Below are 17,393 nucleotides of genomic sequence, written 5' to 3'. Positions count from 1 at the left end.
GCTTGGTGCTATCCCACAGGCAGTAGGAAGACAGTGACATGTTTATGCAAGGGCAGGAGAGAGTCAGCCTTACATTTTCTCTCAGCTCACCCTTATAGTTCTGTGAAGGATGGGCTTAAGGGTGAGAGACTGGAATCAGGAAGGAGGCTGTCACCCAGGTACAGGCCATGGAGAATGGAAACGATAAAAACTTCAATTGTTTTGAGAGCTCACTATGTGTCAGGTACTGTTTGAAGCATTTCACATGCTATTCAAAGCTTACAAAGATCCTGTTAGTTAAGTTTTATTATCTGTATTTTATAGACAAACTAAGGCATAAAGTGGTTAAATAACTCACCCAAGATCACATAACTTGTAAGTGTAAGAACCGTGATTCACTCCCGGGTTCTTCTAGCTCCAAAGCCCATTTAATTAATACTGTACTACGCTGAAGTGGAAAAAATAGTTAGAAGAGTAATAAGATTTGGTGCCTCGGTAAGTATGGGAGAAGGAAGAATAGGGAGAAATCATAGACGTTTCTTAGGTTTTGGGTTTGTGTGACTGGATTGTGGGGTCACCAACAGACATGGGACAGGTTTTGGTAGGAAGATGATAAATTATCTCTAATAATAGTCATGTTGTATTTTGCCAGTCTTTTTCCAGAGGAATTTATGCATTCTTATCTTAGCATAGTAGCATATTGATGTATATTGGCTATTTTTCCTGTGTTAATTCATTGTCTTTTTGTTGTTGTTAGCTGTTTTCATAGCAGTTCAATGTTTTTTGTAAGCTCTTCATAAGTTAAATTCCTGGAAAAATTGTCAAATATTGACTTACTATTTGAAATATTGCGATGTGCATTACCCTTTTTATGTTCTGCCTTAAATTTATATTGCAAATATGTATTTCTCACTTTGTCTCCAGCTTGATATAAAATTTATTATTCTTCACCCATCTCACTCTGTGAACTAGGTTCCATGCTGACTCCAATTTCTCGGACTGAAATTGTTATAACTGTAAGAATATTTGATTGGTCATAGAGTCAGTGTCTAGTACCTCTATAGTACATTCTGAAATATATTTATCCATAACCCTTTTTGCTTTAACATTTTAGGCTCTCATTCTGAGCATGGCTGTCCCTACCATAATAGGTCTCAGCTTATGGAAAGAGGTAAGAAAATTAGATTTTTCATAAGATGAAAATATATGTTATCTATAAGGTAGTGATAAATTTATATGTGTGTGTAGGATACTTATATTGGAACAGTATTCTAACAAAATAAAGCGTGATATACTTAATAATACATAATTTTCTACCAATAGGAGCATGATAGAAGAGGTAAGACAGTTTTACTCTGATGCAATTTTCTGTAGTCTAATACTGGTATTAATTCAGTTTATAATTGACAAAGGAAATGGCTGAATAAATGGTATTTATTAGTAAATAGTAAAAAGTATTTTGGCAATCCCCAAATTTAAATATTTATAAAATAATGTAAACTCTTTGGGTTATCATAATGTAACATGAAATTAATTGCCAGTAAACCTGTGAATTATTTGACTTGATCTGAAATTTATTTGTTTGCTTACTTATTTATTCAGTGTGCATGTGCATGAAAGATACAACTGATGATTAATTGTTTGGTTGATAAAATTATGTATTGAGCGTAGGCAGTGAATTAACCATACAGTAGATTATTTGGGCTGAGGAGAACTAGCAAGAAACTGAAGGAGAGTAAAGCAATTCATGCCATTTTTTCTGTGAGAACAGTGTTGTAATATTGTTTGTCATAAGTTGGCCTCTTAGTCTTTGGAAGTACTCTGAAACAGTTTTAAACTTTCTAATTACTTACACACAGGTTTTGGGGATTTTGTTTTGTATTTTAGTTTTTTCCAAGATTAATGACAGAATTAATGGAACTACAAGAATTTTATGACCCAGATACGGTGGAACTTATGACCTGGATAAAGTAAGAACTGAACTGCCCAAGACTGTTGTTAAGCTATTAATTAATCATTGAATGCTATTTAATGGATTCAGGGGAAATAATAAATTAATCCTTTTCCAAGTTCTTCTCATAAATCTCAGGGATTTTACCCTGTATTTTTAGGGATATTTAGTTTTCATTTAGACATATAATTCTAATTTTCTAATTGAACTCATTTCCAACAAAATATAGTATTGATAAGTTTTAGATATGAAACTCTAGCTGTTAAACATCTAGAAATGTGGAATAAAAAGGAACCGATGTTCTTTTATTTAGATAGTCAAGAGATGCTTCTTTTAACCGGAGTTGGAGGTGAATGAGCGGTGGATTTCTAGTCTTGATCACCAAGGTTAACAAGATTTTAAATTTTAACACTCATGCAGATTTTAATACGACAGGAGATGTGCTCTTGGGCCTATAGAAGCTGGGAATTTTAATTGAAACACCTCGTTCCCTCCCCTAACATACATATATAACTAAGGGACCCTCAAAGGGCTACACCATCAGTGAAAGGATGGACTATCACAAAATAGCCATCAAGTGGTAGAGAAAGATAAGAAAGCACATCTTCCTCGGTTTCAGCTCTTGGTCAGAAATAAAGTGTCTCCTCTGAATTTGTAGCAATGCATCTGAATTCACATGTTTGTAGTTTGAAATTATACTTGTCTAATCCAGGAAACCCTATATCAAGAGATTAGCATAAAAAGTGGTTCTGGGATGGTCTGGAGTGCCTGATATAATCCTCAACCCAGGCTACCCAGGATTTCACAAATAAAGCTTCATGAAGATAAGCTCTAAAGTTACAAAACACATGAAGAAACAGTTCAACACAGCAACAATCAGTTGTTGGTTGTGATAAGCAATAGAAGTAGACTTCTAGCAATTTCTGGTAATAAAATTTGCTTGTGTCAGTTTTTGCTGCACAGTGGACTACCACAAAACTTAGTGGCATACAAACAATAAACATTTGTTATTTTGCACCATTTCAGTGGTCAGCTGAGTAGAAGCAATTGGTAGGATTCTTCTCGTCTGGGCCAGCTCATCTGGGACTGGATAGTCTGGCATGGCCTTTCTCACATGTCTAGACTGGGTAGGTGTCACTGAGGTCATGGAGTTGACTTAGCCACATGCTTCTCATTATCCAGCCCAGGTGAGACTGGGCTCATTCATAAGGTGGTGGTTGTAGAGTTCCCAAGAGCAGCAAGAGAGGACAAGTCTCAAGGTCAAGCGTGTTTTAAGTGTCTGCTCAAATTATGTTTGCTGTTGTCCTGTTGGCCAAAACAAGTCACATGACGAAGACCAGCATTTCCTCCAAGAGCATACCTATAGAAAAGAATCATTGTAACCGTTTTTCCAACCAGTCTACCCTATGGATAGAGACTATGAAATAGTATGAAAATTTTTAAACACATAGGAGAAGAAACTAAAACTTGAAAAAGGAATGAAACACTCTCAGAAAAGGCCAGGATAATAGGGGAAAAAAGGCAAAAAATGTTTCTAGAAATGAGGAATAGGTTTATAGAACAGGTATATAGAAATGAGAATAATAGGTCTTATTATAACGTCTCGTTATTATAATGACACCTCTTGTATGTATAAAAATTATTATGTTTTTAGATCATCCTTAACTACTGCCTATTAATACTTTTTTGTGAATTGTATTTACCTTTGTGGAACACTGACTATATAGCCTTGTGTTGTCATTAACAAAAGAGAAAGTCACACCTATGTGTGTGATTTACCTCAATATTTTAAAAAACAGCAAAGGCCTGAACATTGGACCTTTTACATCAAATGATTGGACATTTATGTCACTGTGTTGTGATTTTTCTGTTTCATTTTTGTTTCCCCATTACTGAGGGCTCTTTGAGGACAGTGGCTGTGTGCTGTCTCTCTATTTTCAGAGCTTGACAATATCACTAGCACATAGTAGGTAGATGCTGAATGTTGAATACAGGGAGGTAATAAATAGGTCAGGACATAAGAGCAGCCCTTTGGGACCTGTCTTGTGAGTGGCATCTGTCTGGGACTTTGGATTATGATTTAGAGTAGAGAAGTCCTTCATGTGTTATCTGGAGATAGACATATGGGTAAAGGTAGGGAAGGAGCAGGAGGATAGATGGATCTGGAAGGAGTTGGGTTCTGGTGGTTAATATTTGCCAAAGACGAATTTGAGAATTCACAGTATCAGCATTGAATTGTCACTCCCATTACCCTGCATTTTTTTTTAATAGCATTATTACCACCTGACCTGTATGCTTATCCTCTCCCCCTGCTCCCTCTTGAAAGCAGGGACCTTGTCCTCCCACCTCTCTTTTTAAAATATTTATCTTTAGCAGTCTGAACAGTTTCTGGCACATAATAGGTGCTCAGTTTTTTTTTTAATAAATCCAAAAATGAAATGAAATGAAAACTGACACTGAAACTTAAGTGTGCAATACATTTTAAGTTGCTTGGTATTTCAGAATTGATATAAATCAGTGATCTAAATAGTATACTTACCTTTTCAGTGTGTGAATCTTTATGGTTCTTTGCAGAAGGCAAGCTCCAGTCGCAGCTGTTTTTGCAGGAAGTCCACAGTTAATGGGTGTGATTAAATTATGCACTGGATGGATGGTGACAAGCTTGCCTCTTTACAATGATGATGATCTTCTCAAGAGAAATGAAAATGTAAGGCATTTTAGATTCCACATTTGGATCATTTTTATTTGACTCCTTAGTATAGTTCTGTAATGATGCATATGTTCCTGGTTAGCTAGGAAAATCCAGACAATTTTAGAAGAGTTAATTAGCTTTAGTTTTAAAAAAAAGCTGTATAATACATTTAATCAGGAGAGGCCAACATTAGAATATGAAGTTCTTTGTTTTATGGAAAGTATGGATATATTTCTAGGAGAAACATCTCATTTCCCATAAGGTTTCAAGGGACTGATGTGTAATATTTTATAAAGGGAAGCATTCTTTTGAGAATATCATTGTTCTCAATGAAATTATTGAAGGAAGGCTTTCAGTTAATGTCTTTATACACTTTGTATTTCCAAGCCAAAATTCTATTATTGCTTATAAAACACTGATTGATTTTTCATTATGGGCTATTATTAATAACTTAGTATAACATTAGTATGGTATCTAATTGCTTCTTCTTCAGAGAATATATTATTTTGCATGTTTGGTATGGATTTAAATAGTAACTTCATATCTGAAGGTAATGACCAACTGAACCTGAGTTCTAAATATTCTGTTTTTCAGTTGGAGAGAATTTCATATAGTTTTTAAGTGTACTCTAAGCTAAGGAGGAAGTATAGCAATATAGAAGTTAGACTCTAAGCTTTGTGACCTTGAGCAAGTTTCTGAATCTGGAAGTAATAATAATTCTTACCTCCTAGTTGTGAGAATTAAATAAGATAATGCACTATGCCTGAAACAGTAAAATTTAAGTGTTAGCTAGTATTAATATGTACTATTAAATTATAATTGTATGTGCGCACACACATTCACATATAACCACAGAAAGTAGAGAGGAGTTCAAAAGCAGGAGCAGTCAGTTCTGCCTACAAAAATCCAAGTCTTCATAAAGGGCATTTGCTTGATCTGGGCTTTGAAGGATGACTAGAAGCTTGTTTGGAAAAAGAATACAGTGATTCCAGGTTAAAAAAGTCACATGAGCCTTGAAATTTGTTTGGCCATGAAACTGGAAAATAAATAAGGCCAAATTCTGGAGGACCTGGAAGGTCATGCTTAAGAATTTAGACTTACCCTAGAGGCATTTGGGAGTCATCAGAGACCTTTCATAAGCCCAGGAGTGGAACCTTAGATCTGTTTTAGAGTTAATTAAGGTCAGGGAACAGTTGAAGCAGGGGAGAGGTCAGAGACGGGGGAGATCTACCTTTAGATCTACCTTTCAGTGATTTACCTGAGAGACAACAGCTGCCTCTGATTAGTATTTGCTGCAGTTGAAAAGGTAGTGTTGCTTAGAAGATATACTACTGCATATTCCTAAACTTTACTTTTTGTGGATTTAAACCAACAGACTCTGACATGGCTTTGTTTTCTTTGTTGTCTTTTGATTGATCTTTGTCCTAATATAGAATTTCAGAATCACTTATAATTAGGTCAGAGTTCTAATTAGGTTCTAATTAAATTTAAACATTTTAGAGTTTTTAGTTTTATGTGACTTGGCTGTGAGAATAGAAACCATTTTTTTTTTCAAATCTTGGTCTTTCTATATGGTGTCTAGTACATAGCAAGTACTGAATAAATTTGTTGTTAAAATAAAATTCAAATTGAACTCCATAAGTGAGACCATACCATTTGAATTAGACACTGTCTATAATTCATAACATGGGACTGATCTTTATAATCAGTGATTATAGGCCAGTGATTCTCAAACCTGGGAAGATGGTGCTCCCAGGGGACATTTAGCAATGTCTGGAGACATTTTTGGTTGTCACAGCTAGGGGAGGGGTTCTACAGACACCTAGTGGGTAGAGACCAGGGATACTCTTAAACATCCTCCAATGTACAGAGCAGCCTCCATTCTGTCCTGACAAAGAATTATCTGGCCCGAAATGTCAATAGCGTTGAGGTTGAGAAACCTCACTCTAGTCTAACGGTAATGTTATTGCCATTGCATAGAGGTGTTTTTTATAGGCCCCCGTAGTATGTTACAGTTTCCCCAAACTTAAAAATAAGTAAAAAACATATAAAAAACTATAAATAAGTATAAGCTGGATAAGATAGAACCATTCACATGAACTTATTTAACAAAGTGAAATGAGTGAGAAACTTCCTCTTGATTTATTAACATTCTGTGTTCCACAGAATGAGTATCTCTAGCATCTCAATGGACATTGGACCTAAAGTTGCTAGATAGACAGCAGCCGTAACATGTAGTAAGCAGCTGCTGAATATTCTGCAGATAGACTGGAATCTTGTCCAATCTAGGTTGCAAATCTCAGTATTTACACAACAAACAGTATATGATACTTTTGGCCTAACTTTTGTGGTTATCCAAGGTTAACATTTCAGAAAACCTGAAAAACGTATTAGAAGATCCAAAGCTTATTATCTAATAAGGTCAGCAAAATTGTAATGAAAAACACCACGTAATCAAGACATGAGTTTTAAGCATGCATCCCTGTTCTTTCAGTATTTGTGACAAGGGTCAAATTATTTTAACCTCACTGACTTTATCTCATATATAAAATGAGTATAAAATACTATGATACATGGTAATAAAAAAAAGTAATGGAACGATCACAACTCAATAATAAAAAGACAACCCAATTAAAAAAATGGACAAAGGCCATTTGCAACAACATGGACGAACCTTGAGGGCATTACGCTAAGTGAAGTAAGTCAGATAGAAAAAGACAAATATTCTGTGATATCACATATATATGGAATCTAAAAAGGCTGAACTCATAGAAACAGAAGAGTTGTGGTTGCCAGGGGTTGGGAGGGTTGGAGAAATGAGATGTTGGTCAAAGAGTACAAACTTCTAGTTATAAGATGAATAAACTCTAGGGATCTAATGTACAGCATGGTGATTATAGTTAATAACACCGTATTGTACGTTCGGAAGTTGCTGAGAGTAGATCTTAGATGTTTTCCCCCAAAAAAGAAATGGCGGTTATGTAACATGATGCAGGTGTTAGCTAAAGCTATGGTGCTAATGATTTTGCAACATATGAGCATATCAAATAAACATGTTGTACAGCTTAAACTTACACAATGTTATATGTCAATTATATCTCAGTAAAACTGGGGAAAAATGGGCAAAGGACTTGAATGGACATTTCTCAAAAGAAGGTACACAAGTGGCCAATAGCAGATGAATATAAGCATCCTGAGGGAAGGAATCAAGTCTTAGTGAATATCTTTATTTTCCACAGATAGTACTAAGAACGTAGTAGAGGCTTAATGTATAATTTTGATAAACAGAAGTTTTAAATGTTGTTTAAAGTTGTTGTTTTAATTATATTCTTTCAGATCTATCAAATCTATTCAAAGCGATCTGCTGAGGATATTTATAAAATACTGACATCCTACAAGGCTAACTACCTAATTGTAGAAGATGCTATCTGCAATGAGGTGGGAACCGTGAGAGGCTGTAGGGTTAAAGATTTATTAGACATTGCAAATGGCCACGTAAGTAACCATTTGGAAAATTAAATTTTTTTGAGAAAAATGACTTTATTTAAACTTATAAAAGTATCTTCAAACTTTATTTTTGGAAGTTAACTAAGAACATAATTAAAAGTTATATAACAGTGGGGGGGAGCTTATAAAAGTAGTTTGAACTATTTTTTCAATGTACAAAAGAAAAGTTGGGCAATTTTGCAAAAAAAAGTTTACCAATATCTCGATTCCTTATTTGTTGCCTGTACTTGTGCATGTTCAACATTTATAAACAAAAGATAGTTTGTTTTGAATGATGATTTTATTTTAACATATTATAAAGAGTAGCCGTTTGTTTTGTTATATTCTTATGTTGAGAAATTTCTTGTAATTTGATACATATCGAGAAAAATTGCTTACTAAATTGACACAGTCCTGTATATTGGGTCCCTATTATCCACAAAAATTAGTGTATTCAGAGCTACTTTAGTTGTTAGGATTTAACTGTATCTTAAGTTTTCATTGATTTTAGCTATTTTACCAAGCTTTCTTACTTCTCAGCCTACAGTGTATACTGTATACCTGGCAACTAAGACTGACAGGGGAGTTTGCATATCTGGTAATTAGTGTTTGTATATCTGATAATTAGGCACTGGAAAGGGTGCCTTTGCTCCTGGGAAAGTTGGGGGTGAAGGGTCTTAGGCATAGTTCAGTAGGTCATTCTTGTTTGGAGTGCATATTCTATTCAGGTTGCAGCCAAGACCTTTTCTGTCCCTTCCTAATTAATTAGCTCTTTGTTGTAATCATCCCAGACCAGTTTGGAGGTGAGAAATTAGTTTGTTGGGTACTTTTGGGGGGGCCACCCTCTGCAGCATGTGGGATCTTAGTTCCCCAACTAGGGATTGAACCCACGCCCCCTGCAGTGGAAGCACAGAGTCTTAAACATTGGACCTCCAGGGAAGTCCCGAGAAATCAGTTTTTATGATTTCCACCTTTCCCTCTCTTCATGACCCCTTAATCTTATAATATAAACTTATTCTGTTTTCTGCTGTATGTATTTTGAATTTTCTCTGTTGGCACTTGATATCTGTGGTCTTTGGCTTAATTGGTGACAAAATGGAATTTTATTAAACATCAGGTGTTCAGTAATTACTACTGTATTGCTGTCTGCTGTCTAGAGCCTTATCCTCTGCTCTTGGCTACCCTCTTGCTCCATTTTGAAGATCAGGTTACTTCTTCTTTCGTGTAATGCCAGGCATGGACTTAAAGCGAATCCATCCTTTTATTCTTTGCATTTTTTTTGTTTGTTTGTTTGTTTGTTTTAACCGGTATATGGGCCTCTCACTGTTGTGGCCTCTCCTGTTGCGGAGCACAGGCTCTGGACCTGCAGGCTCAGCGGCCATGGCTCATGGGCCCAGCCGCTCCGCGGCATCTTCCCAGACCGGGGCACGAACCCGTGTCCCCTGCATCGGCAGGCGGACTCTCAACCACTGCGCCACCAGGGAAGCCCCATCCTTTTATTCTTAAAGTTGACTCTCTGACATCTTTCCTAGGCATTAGAATAATATTTAGTATTTTATTGTAGAAAACTCTTCAAGCTAGCTAAGCTCTCTTAGTGAACCTCATTAAGGTGAAAATGTAAAGGATTGTACTGGATAAGTCACAGAAACTTGCTTACTAATGTGAGTCCTGCACAAGGAGAAGAGTATGAATATACGTTAAGAGTATATGTCCATTTCTCAGCCTTGGCAGGCTCCATGATAAGGTTCTTCAGAGGAATCATAGTAGACTATGGAGACATGGCCTTCTAAATTTTAGGATTAAATCTTTTAAAAGTTGGAAAACACTTTATACTGATTTCTCAATCTCAATGGGAAGCTCAAGAATTTAGTGGACATGGTAACTCTTATGAAGAGGCTTTTATTTGCTGAACAATATGAGATGTTTGCTAACTAGTGTGAGATAGTCCATGTTTAGCAATAATATATTTCTTCATATAAATATCATCACTTGTACATTGATTGCATTTCTCCTGTAAGCTTAATAAGCTTTTTAATATTTTGTTTCATATCGTTTGATAGGTGGTTTGTGAAGAAGGTGACAAGATAACCTACTCAAAACATGGAAGATTTTGTCATGAGGTCAAAATTAACTATTCTCCTTATGTGAATTACTTCACTAGAGTGTACTGGAACAGATCCTACTTTGTGTATAAAATCAACACTGTGATATCCTTTCAGTCTTGAAAAATAGCAGAGCCTTCATTTCAAAGACTTATACCACCTGAAGTAAAATGCAATTTTCTTCTACCTACGTGGTGTCTTTTGGAAATCAGAGTGTGGACATTTGAAATGTTGCTGCTGCTTTTCCCCTCCTGCTGTTAACTGGATCTAGAATTCTGTGGGGGAAAGAAGATCAAACATTACTGTCCTTTGGTAAAATGTCAAATCTGCCACTCTGCGTCATTCCAGCCAGGTGTCTTCCTTACTGCTACATGGTCTTTAAAGATTTTACCTTCTAAACGATTGTAAAATTTTCCTCATAAATCTTCATTCCATCATAACATTAGTCTTGAATTTGAATATTTTCAAGGTCAGAGTATATATCTCAAATATAAGATTTAATATATAATTAATGTGATATAATTATAGAAGGAAAGAATTATTCTTTCCCTCAAGGAAGTTTCTGAAGGTATTTCATGGTGTATAATAGAACTGAAATATTACAATAAAAAACTAATTTAAATGTTTACTGAAAATTTGTGGCATTTAAATTAAAACGGAAATTATATAAAGGAAAGTGATTTTTAAGGATATACATAAAGATATATCCAGATTTTCCATGATACCGCTCTCCTCATCTGCTGCTTATGTAAATGAGCACTTTCTTAGTAATATACAGTGTATGATATTGCATTTCATCACTTTATGACTATTAAGTGGTTAGTTTTTTCACTTATGCCCATAAATTTGATACCAATTTAATCATGATAAAACAGTAACTCTTGTTACCTATGGTTTTTTTTTTTTGGTTGGTTGGTTGGTTTTTTTTGCGGTACGCGGGCCTCTCACTGTTGTGGCCTCTCCCATTGTGGAGCACAGGCTCCGGACGTTCAGGCTCAGCGGCCATGGCTCACGGGCCCCGCCGCTCCGTGGCGTGTGGGATCTTCCCGGACTGGGGCATGAACCCGTGTACCCTGCATCGGCAGGCAGACTCTCAACCACTGCGCCACCAGGGAAGCCCACCTATGTATTTTTTAAAACAGACATTTAAAAGAATGTTCAAAATTTAAAAATAAAAGTATGTTGTTTAGGTTTTTAAAAAATATGGATATGGAGTATATAATCTATTCACATGTTTTCTATTGAAGTATTAAGTAAAAAATTAAATCTTTATCAGAATGAGAATATGAGCAACTAAAGTGAGCAACAATTTCTGGAGATATGTGCAGATGCTGTTTAACATACCTCTGCATAGAGGTGTATTTATGATAAAACACAAGTGCTGTTATTTATGAAACGATGATACAGTCTTAAACATTAAGAACAAAATGACAATTATAATAAAATTCAGAGCACAGTTCCACAATCTGTTATGTTCCTTTAAGTTAAATGTTTTCATATTTTTAATTATTAATTAAAAGAAATTCTAAATGATTAATTTGGCCTTATAAAGAGATTCAGGATGGATGTATCATTTTAATAAGATGGGATACATATTCAGTTTTACCTTATACACCTGTTAAGTGAACAGATTTAAAATTTTTTCACTTGTTAGAGTGCTGTAAAAATTGCAATTTCATTACTCTGAATTACTACGTTAGAAAGGAACATCTTTCCATTTTCTTTATTTTCTGTAATATATATTTTAAAAGTACAAAAGCACATGCATTCTTAGATTAGCTCTAAGATGTTTTGTTCTTTTGGAGCTTAAGTATTGTTTGATGGCAGTGTCATATGTCTGGTGCGTTAGTTTTATTGGTTCTTATTTCACGTTTTTATATAACTTTTAACAATTATATTAAGATAGCTACAGGCAGGTTATTTCAGGTTCTCTGTACATCTTAATAGTGAGTCACTAGTATTTAGCTTCAAGCCTTACGAAAATATTACCATAGTTACCTAAGTACACAGTGAATAGTCACATGGTAGTACTTACAATTAGAGGGAGCATGTAAAACAATGTAATTTAAAAGTCAGCTTGCATATTTTTTTTTTTTTTTTTTGCGGTACGCGGGCCTCTCACTGTTGTGGTCTCTCCGGTTGCGGAGCACAGGCTCCAGATGCGCAGGCTCAGCGGCCATGACTCACGGGCCCAACCGCTCCGCGGCATGTGGGATCCTCCCGGACCGGGGCACGAACCCGTGTCCCCTGCATCGGCAGGCGGACTCGCAACCACTGCGCCACCAGGGAAGCCCAGCTCGCATATTTTGAAAGGGAAATAGAACAACCTACTTTCTATGTAGCATGAGATATTTAATTGAATTTTTATTGATTTACTTTATGATCACATATGCTGAATTAGTTTTGATTGTTGTATGTTTTTTGTTTTTGACGTATTAGTAAGTTGCTTTTGCTTCTGTCAACTTATTTCTTAAATAAAATAGATTTGGATCCGTTTTTAATTGAATTTTTTAAATAATGAAGTTTTCACTCAGCATCAGTTGAAAAGAAAAATGTGAACTTTATTATAGAAATAATAATACTGAGTATGAAAGATAAGTTTATTTGCTTCTATTTTAGCTGTAGTTAAAACAATAGTGCTAGAAAACTTTCAGGAGCATTTAATTAATTTCCTTATTTGTAGACTAACAAATGATTAAGAATTCTGCAAGTAATTCCATTTGGGTAACTTACCGTTGTTAGGTATGACAATAAAGATCTACTGTGAAAGGGGCAAAGTTTATGGGTTTGGGGTAGAAGGAATTTCTCAAAGAAATACAAAACATAAATACTTTGCCCTTGATGTTGCAAAACTATTGAAATAAGTGCCTTAATAAGGAGGTTAAAATAAGAAGGTTAAAAGTAAATAAAAGTTTACTTTTTATTTTCAAAAAAAAATTATCCATTTCTTACTTTTTCATAAGAAAAGTTTGGTAACTTTTTCCTCATCATTAAGCACAGAGAAAGAATCCTCACTATGCTATTTTCACTATTAACTTTAATTCATTGGTAAGCAAATCTTTGTTAAGGGTAGTGATGGGATTTCTAGCCTGCTAAATTAATTTATTTAGCTTCTCAAATGCCAAACAATAGAATAAGTAAAACTTGATAAGGTGTATGATATTGACTGCTGGTTTACATTTTCTCTAACTTTGGCATCTGTGTCTCGGTGCTTTTTGTTAGACTGGTAGGGTTTTACAGCCTATGGAGTATGCATTGCACTTCTAAATTTTTTTCTTCATTACTTTCTGAGTATATACACAGCATGTTTTTTCAGGACATTAACCCAAATTGCTAAAAGCCTAATGTTAATGACACTTCCGTACAGTCTAGATTGATTCAAGGAGAAGTAGAAATGGAGGTCAAAGTGGGTTACAAGTTGGGGCTGAAAAATATGCTTTAAAAAAATAGGCTGTTAATTTCTTGAAAGGAACAGTGAATAGCCATCTTATTAAACTTTGTTGTTTTGGGGAAATCAATTGGTTTTTGGCCCTTTCTATTTTTGAACTGTTAAAACATTTTGTTGCCTTTTGTGGGTAAAAGTAGTGTCTCTCTTTATAAAATTGTTGGGGTTTCTAAAAGTTGTATGTAAATCAATTTCTTGGTAAATTTATTTTAAATGCATGAATATTTAAAGGGCATATATTATGAACTATTCTGTGTATTCATGAACCTATTGTAAAGCAAATAACTACTTCCTGATTTACATCTCAATATATTATCTCATTTGTCCAGTTTTTAAAATATACATTCTCTATTGTTGCTATTTGCTAATAGTTTTAGATCCCAATATGTATTAAAATTACACCTCTGAAAAGTTGCAAGTAAAATTGAACAATTTCTTATTGAAATAATAGCTCATTATTTAGTTTTGGAATGTGTAAAATTAATACTTTAAATAAAGTTAGTTGTGAAAATTGCAAAGGAATGTATTTGATTCAGCCATTTTCCATCCATTAAGGTTTCTAAGCATTATATTTGTTTTCCGTAATAAAAAGAAGGGGGAGCATTTTAGAACCATATTTGCTGAATTTAACATAAAAGCATCTCTGAATCATTTCTATTTAGAAGTCTCTTAGAATTTGCAACATTCTAATTTTGGTATGTATAATCTTATGCGCAGTTTTTTTTTTTTTTTTTTTTTTTTTTTGGCTGCACTGGGTCTTTGTGGCTGTGCGCGGGCATTTCTCTAGTTGCGGCGAGCGGGGGCTACTCTTCGTTGCGGTGCGCGGGCTTCTCATCGAAGTGGCTTCTCCTGCTGCAGAGCACAGGCTCTAGGTGCGTGGGCTTCAGTAGTGGCACGCGGGCTCAGTAGTTGTGACTCACGGGCTCTAGAGCGCAGGCTCAGTAGTTGTGGTGCACAGGCTTAGTTGCTCTGCGGCATGTGGGATCTTCCTGGACCAGGGATCAAACCCGTGTCCCCTGCTTTAGCAGGCGAACTCTTAACCACTGCGCCACCAGGGAAGCCCCTTATGTGCAGTTTTATAAGAGATACACTGAACACCTGACCACTGTATTTAGTGGAATAATGGCATCAAAAAAATATGCATTCCATACTTATAGTGTGAGATATCTCATAAATAACCCTTTCATATTTTAAATTAATAGCTTTGTACAGCTATTTAACAAAGATGAATACAACTGATTTTATGTATGTTGACTTTTGAATCACATCTACAGCAATGCGTATATATATATATATATATATATATATTTTTTTTTTTTTTTTTTTTTTTTGCGGTACGGGGACCTCTCACTGTTGTGGCCTCTCCCGTTGCGGAGCACAGGCTCCGGACGCGCAGGCTCAGCGGCCATGGCTCATGGGCCCAGCCGCTCCGCGGCATGTGGGATCTTCCCGGACCGGGGCACGAATCCGTGTTCCCTGCATCGGCAGGCGGACTCTCAACCACTGCGCCATCAGGGAAAGCCCTCCAGAGATTTTTAAGTGGTTGTTTTTTTATAAAATCATTGTCACCAGTTAGGTTTTTTCATGGGGGCTCCTCACGCTGCCATTCCAACTGTGGGAGTGTATATGTAAACTTTAAGGCTATTAAGGACTGGAGAAAAATGTAGCAGGTCATTTACAGTAGCTACTAATCAACTTTCTCTCTTGATAGTATCATTGTTAAAGAAATAGAATTAATAGAACTATTGCTTAGCTGAGAACTTGGGGCTAGAGCTATTGAATGCGGGAATGGCTATTTTTCAGTCTGATAAATGTCCTGTATAAATGAAAAAATAGGCTCAAGTAATTGATGCAAATATTCAGTTATAATACTATTTAGTGGATTTCATAACCACAGTGACAAAGTACAATGAAATGAGGATAATGTTTACCCTGTAGGGTAAGTGGTGAGAAATAAAAATCAGATTTTAAGTAAAGCATTTTAAGTTCTTGCTACATAGCTAGTGTTTTGTAAATGTAATTTATTATTATTTACTATTATTTTCTCACATTAAGTTTTTGTCCAGTTCCTAATACATAGCAATGTAAGCACTTTCACAGCTCCTATACAGTATTGTCTTTTAAAAAGCATTAAGTGTTGCATTAGAAATTAATTCTTCAAGAGTTAGCCCTAAGGGGGAGAAAAAAACAGCCCTCAGGATGAGCTTATTAAATAAAATATAAGTATATTGGACCAAGTAACTAGCAATATATATTTACATGATTCTAAGGACTTATAATTTTTATAAGCAAAAAAAGTGATATATATAATATTTTAAAAATTTGAGATCCTTTTTTACCCCTACTCAGTGAGCATTAATATAAACAAATCTCAGCCATTCTATTATTACCTTATATGATTGGATTTGAATTTTGAGTCATCTTTAATGGTGAAATGCAAAGAATTTTCATGGTCATACTTTATTTATAGGACCAGCTCTGAAATTAATCCTGCTTTAGTCACATGAAACATGTATATATGACCAGAGTTAGGGTCTGGTTTCTTTTCATCACTACCTGCTTCCCTGGAGCAGAGAACCAGCTGGAAACTCCTGTTTTATAGTTGCTAACTTAATCCAGATGGAAGCAGAGAAACAAAGTGATGTCATGTCATTTTGTTCCAATCACAACTGGGGAATCCTCTAGTTAAACGCTTCCAGTTGCAAAGAGCAGAAGTTAATGTACCTTAAAAGTTAAGGAGGGGTCTTCCCCGGTGGTGCAGTGGTTGAGAGTCCGCCTGCCGATGCAGGGGACACAGGTTCGTGCCCTGGTCCGGGAAGATCCCACATGCCGTGGAGCGTCTGGGCCCGTGAGCCATGGCAGCTGAGCCTGCGCGTCTGGAGCCTGTGCTCCGCAACGGGAGAGGCCACAACAGTGAGAGGCCTGGGTACCGGGAAAAAAAAAAAAAAGGAGGGAGGAGTTTCATTGTGGAAATAAATATCAGGAGCCAAGACCTCTTAAGTAACCAGCGTCTCTCATTTGCTGCATGGTCCCTCACCAGACATCTGCATCTCACTGCATCTCCTCTGTTCTCTTAACAGTTAGTGAACCAGTGTCTCTCATTTGCTGCATGGTCCCTCACCAGACATCTGCATCTCACTGCATCTCCTCTGTTCTCTTAACAGTTAGTGAACCAGTGTCTCTCATTTGCTGCATGGTCCCTCACCAGACATCTGCATCTCACTGCCTCTCCTCTGTTCTCTTAACAGTTAGTTACCTATGCTTACTCATTTCCTGCTTTTTTATTCCTTTGGCTTGGCCCGTTCCTAAATCTGGGTCATGGCATCATTTCAGCTTCAACTCCAATTTTTTAATTGCCTTGATCTATTAGATTCATTTCAAGTTTCTGAGAGAGGGAATCTGGCCTAGCTTGAATTTTTGGACTAGGCCACTGGCCATATTTAGTAACAATAAACACTTATTGAGATTTACTTTGTACTAGTCACTATACTATATGCTTTGACATAATTCTTTCATTTAATTCTTTAACAACTCTATAGAATAATTAGTATTATTATGTCCATTTTACAGATAATGTTCATACAGCAAGTAAATGTTGTAACTGGGATTTAAAGCTAGATTTGCTCTCTTGGCTGGCTTCTGGCATTTATCTCAGATTTATGGGAATGGGAGATCTAGGAGATGGGGACCTCTTTGGCAGAAAGAACTGAGCAGCAACCTTCGCCGAAGAGGCTGACA

General features: G+C 35.9%; 1 protein-coding gene across 6 annotated transcripts in view; it reads left to right on the top strand.

The window, feature by feature from the left end:
* Positions 1 to 14,496, top strand: part of DPY19L4 (dpy-19 like 4) — a 62,808-nt gene extending 48,312 nt beyond the window's left edge. For 5 of the 6 annotated variants that reach the window (XM_079901134.1, XM_079901133.1, XM_079901132.1 and 2 more), the window contains 5 exons: positions 1,094 to 1,150; positions 1,867 to 1,949; positions 4,505 to 4,637; positions 7,959 to 8,117; positions 10,169 to 14,496. In XM_079901134.1, coding sequence (XP_079757260.1) covers positions 1,094 to 1,150; positions 1,867 to 1,949; positions 4,505 to 4,637; positions 7,959 to 8,117; positions 10,169 to 10,333 — 597 coding nt within the window. In that variant the 3' untranslated portion in view covers positions 10,334 to 14,496. Of the gene's footprint in view, positions 1 to 1,093; positions 1,151 to 1,866; positions 1,950 to 2,956; positions 3,058 to 4,504; positions 4,638 to 7,958; positions 8,118 to 10,168 lie in introns of those variants that run through there. The other variant, XR_013824433.1, reaches the window with a different exon arrangement.
* Positions 14,497 to 17,393: the final 2,897 nt, after the last annotated feature.

This window comes from Stenella coeruleoalba (genome assembly GCF_951394435.1).
Source record: "Stenella coeruleoalba genome assembly, chromosome: 17".
Lineage (NCBI taxonomy): Eukaryota > Metazoa > Chordata > Mammalia > Artiodactyla > Delphinidae > Stenella > Stenella coeruleoalba.
Note: the sequence above shows the minus strand (reverse complement) of the source record. Positions and strands in the feature narration are given on the sequence as shown.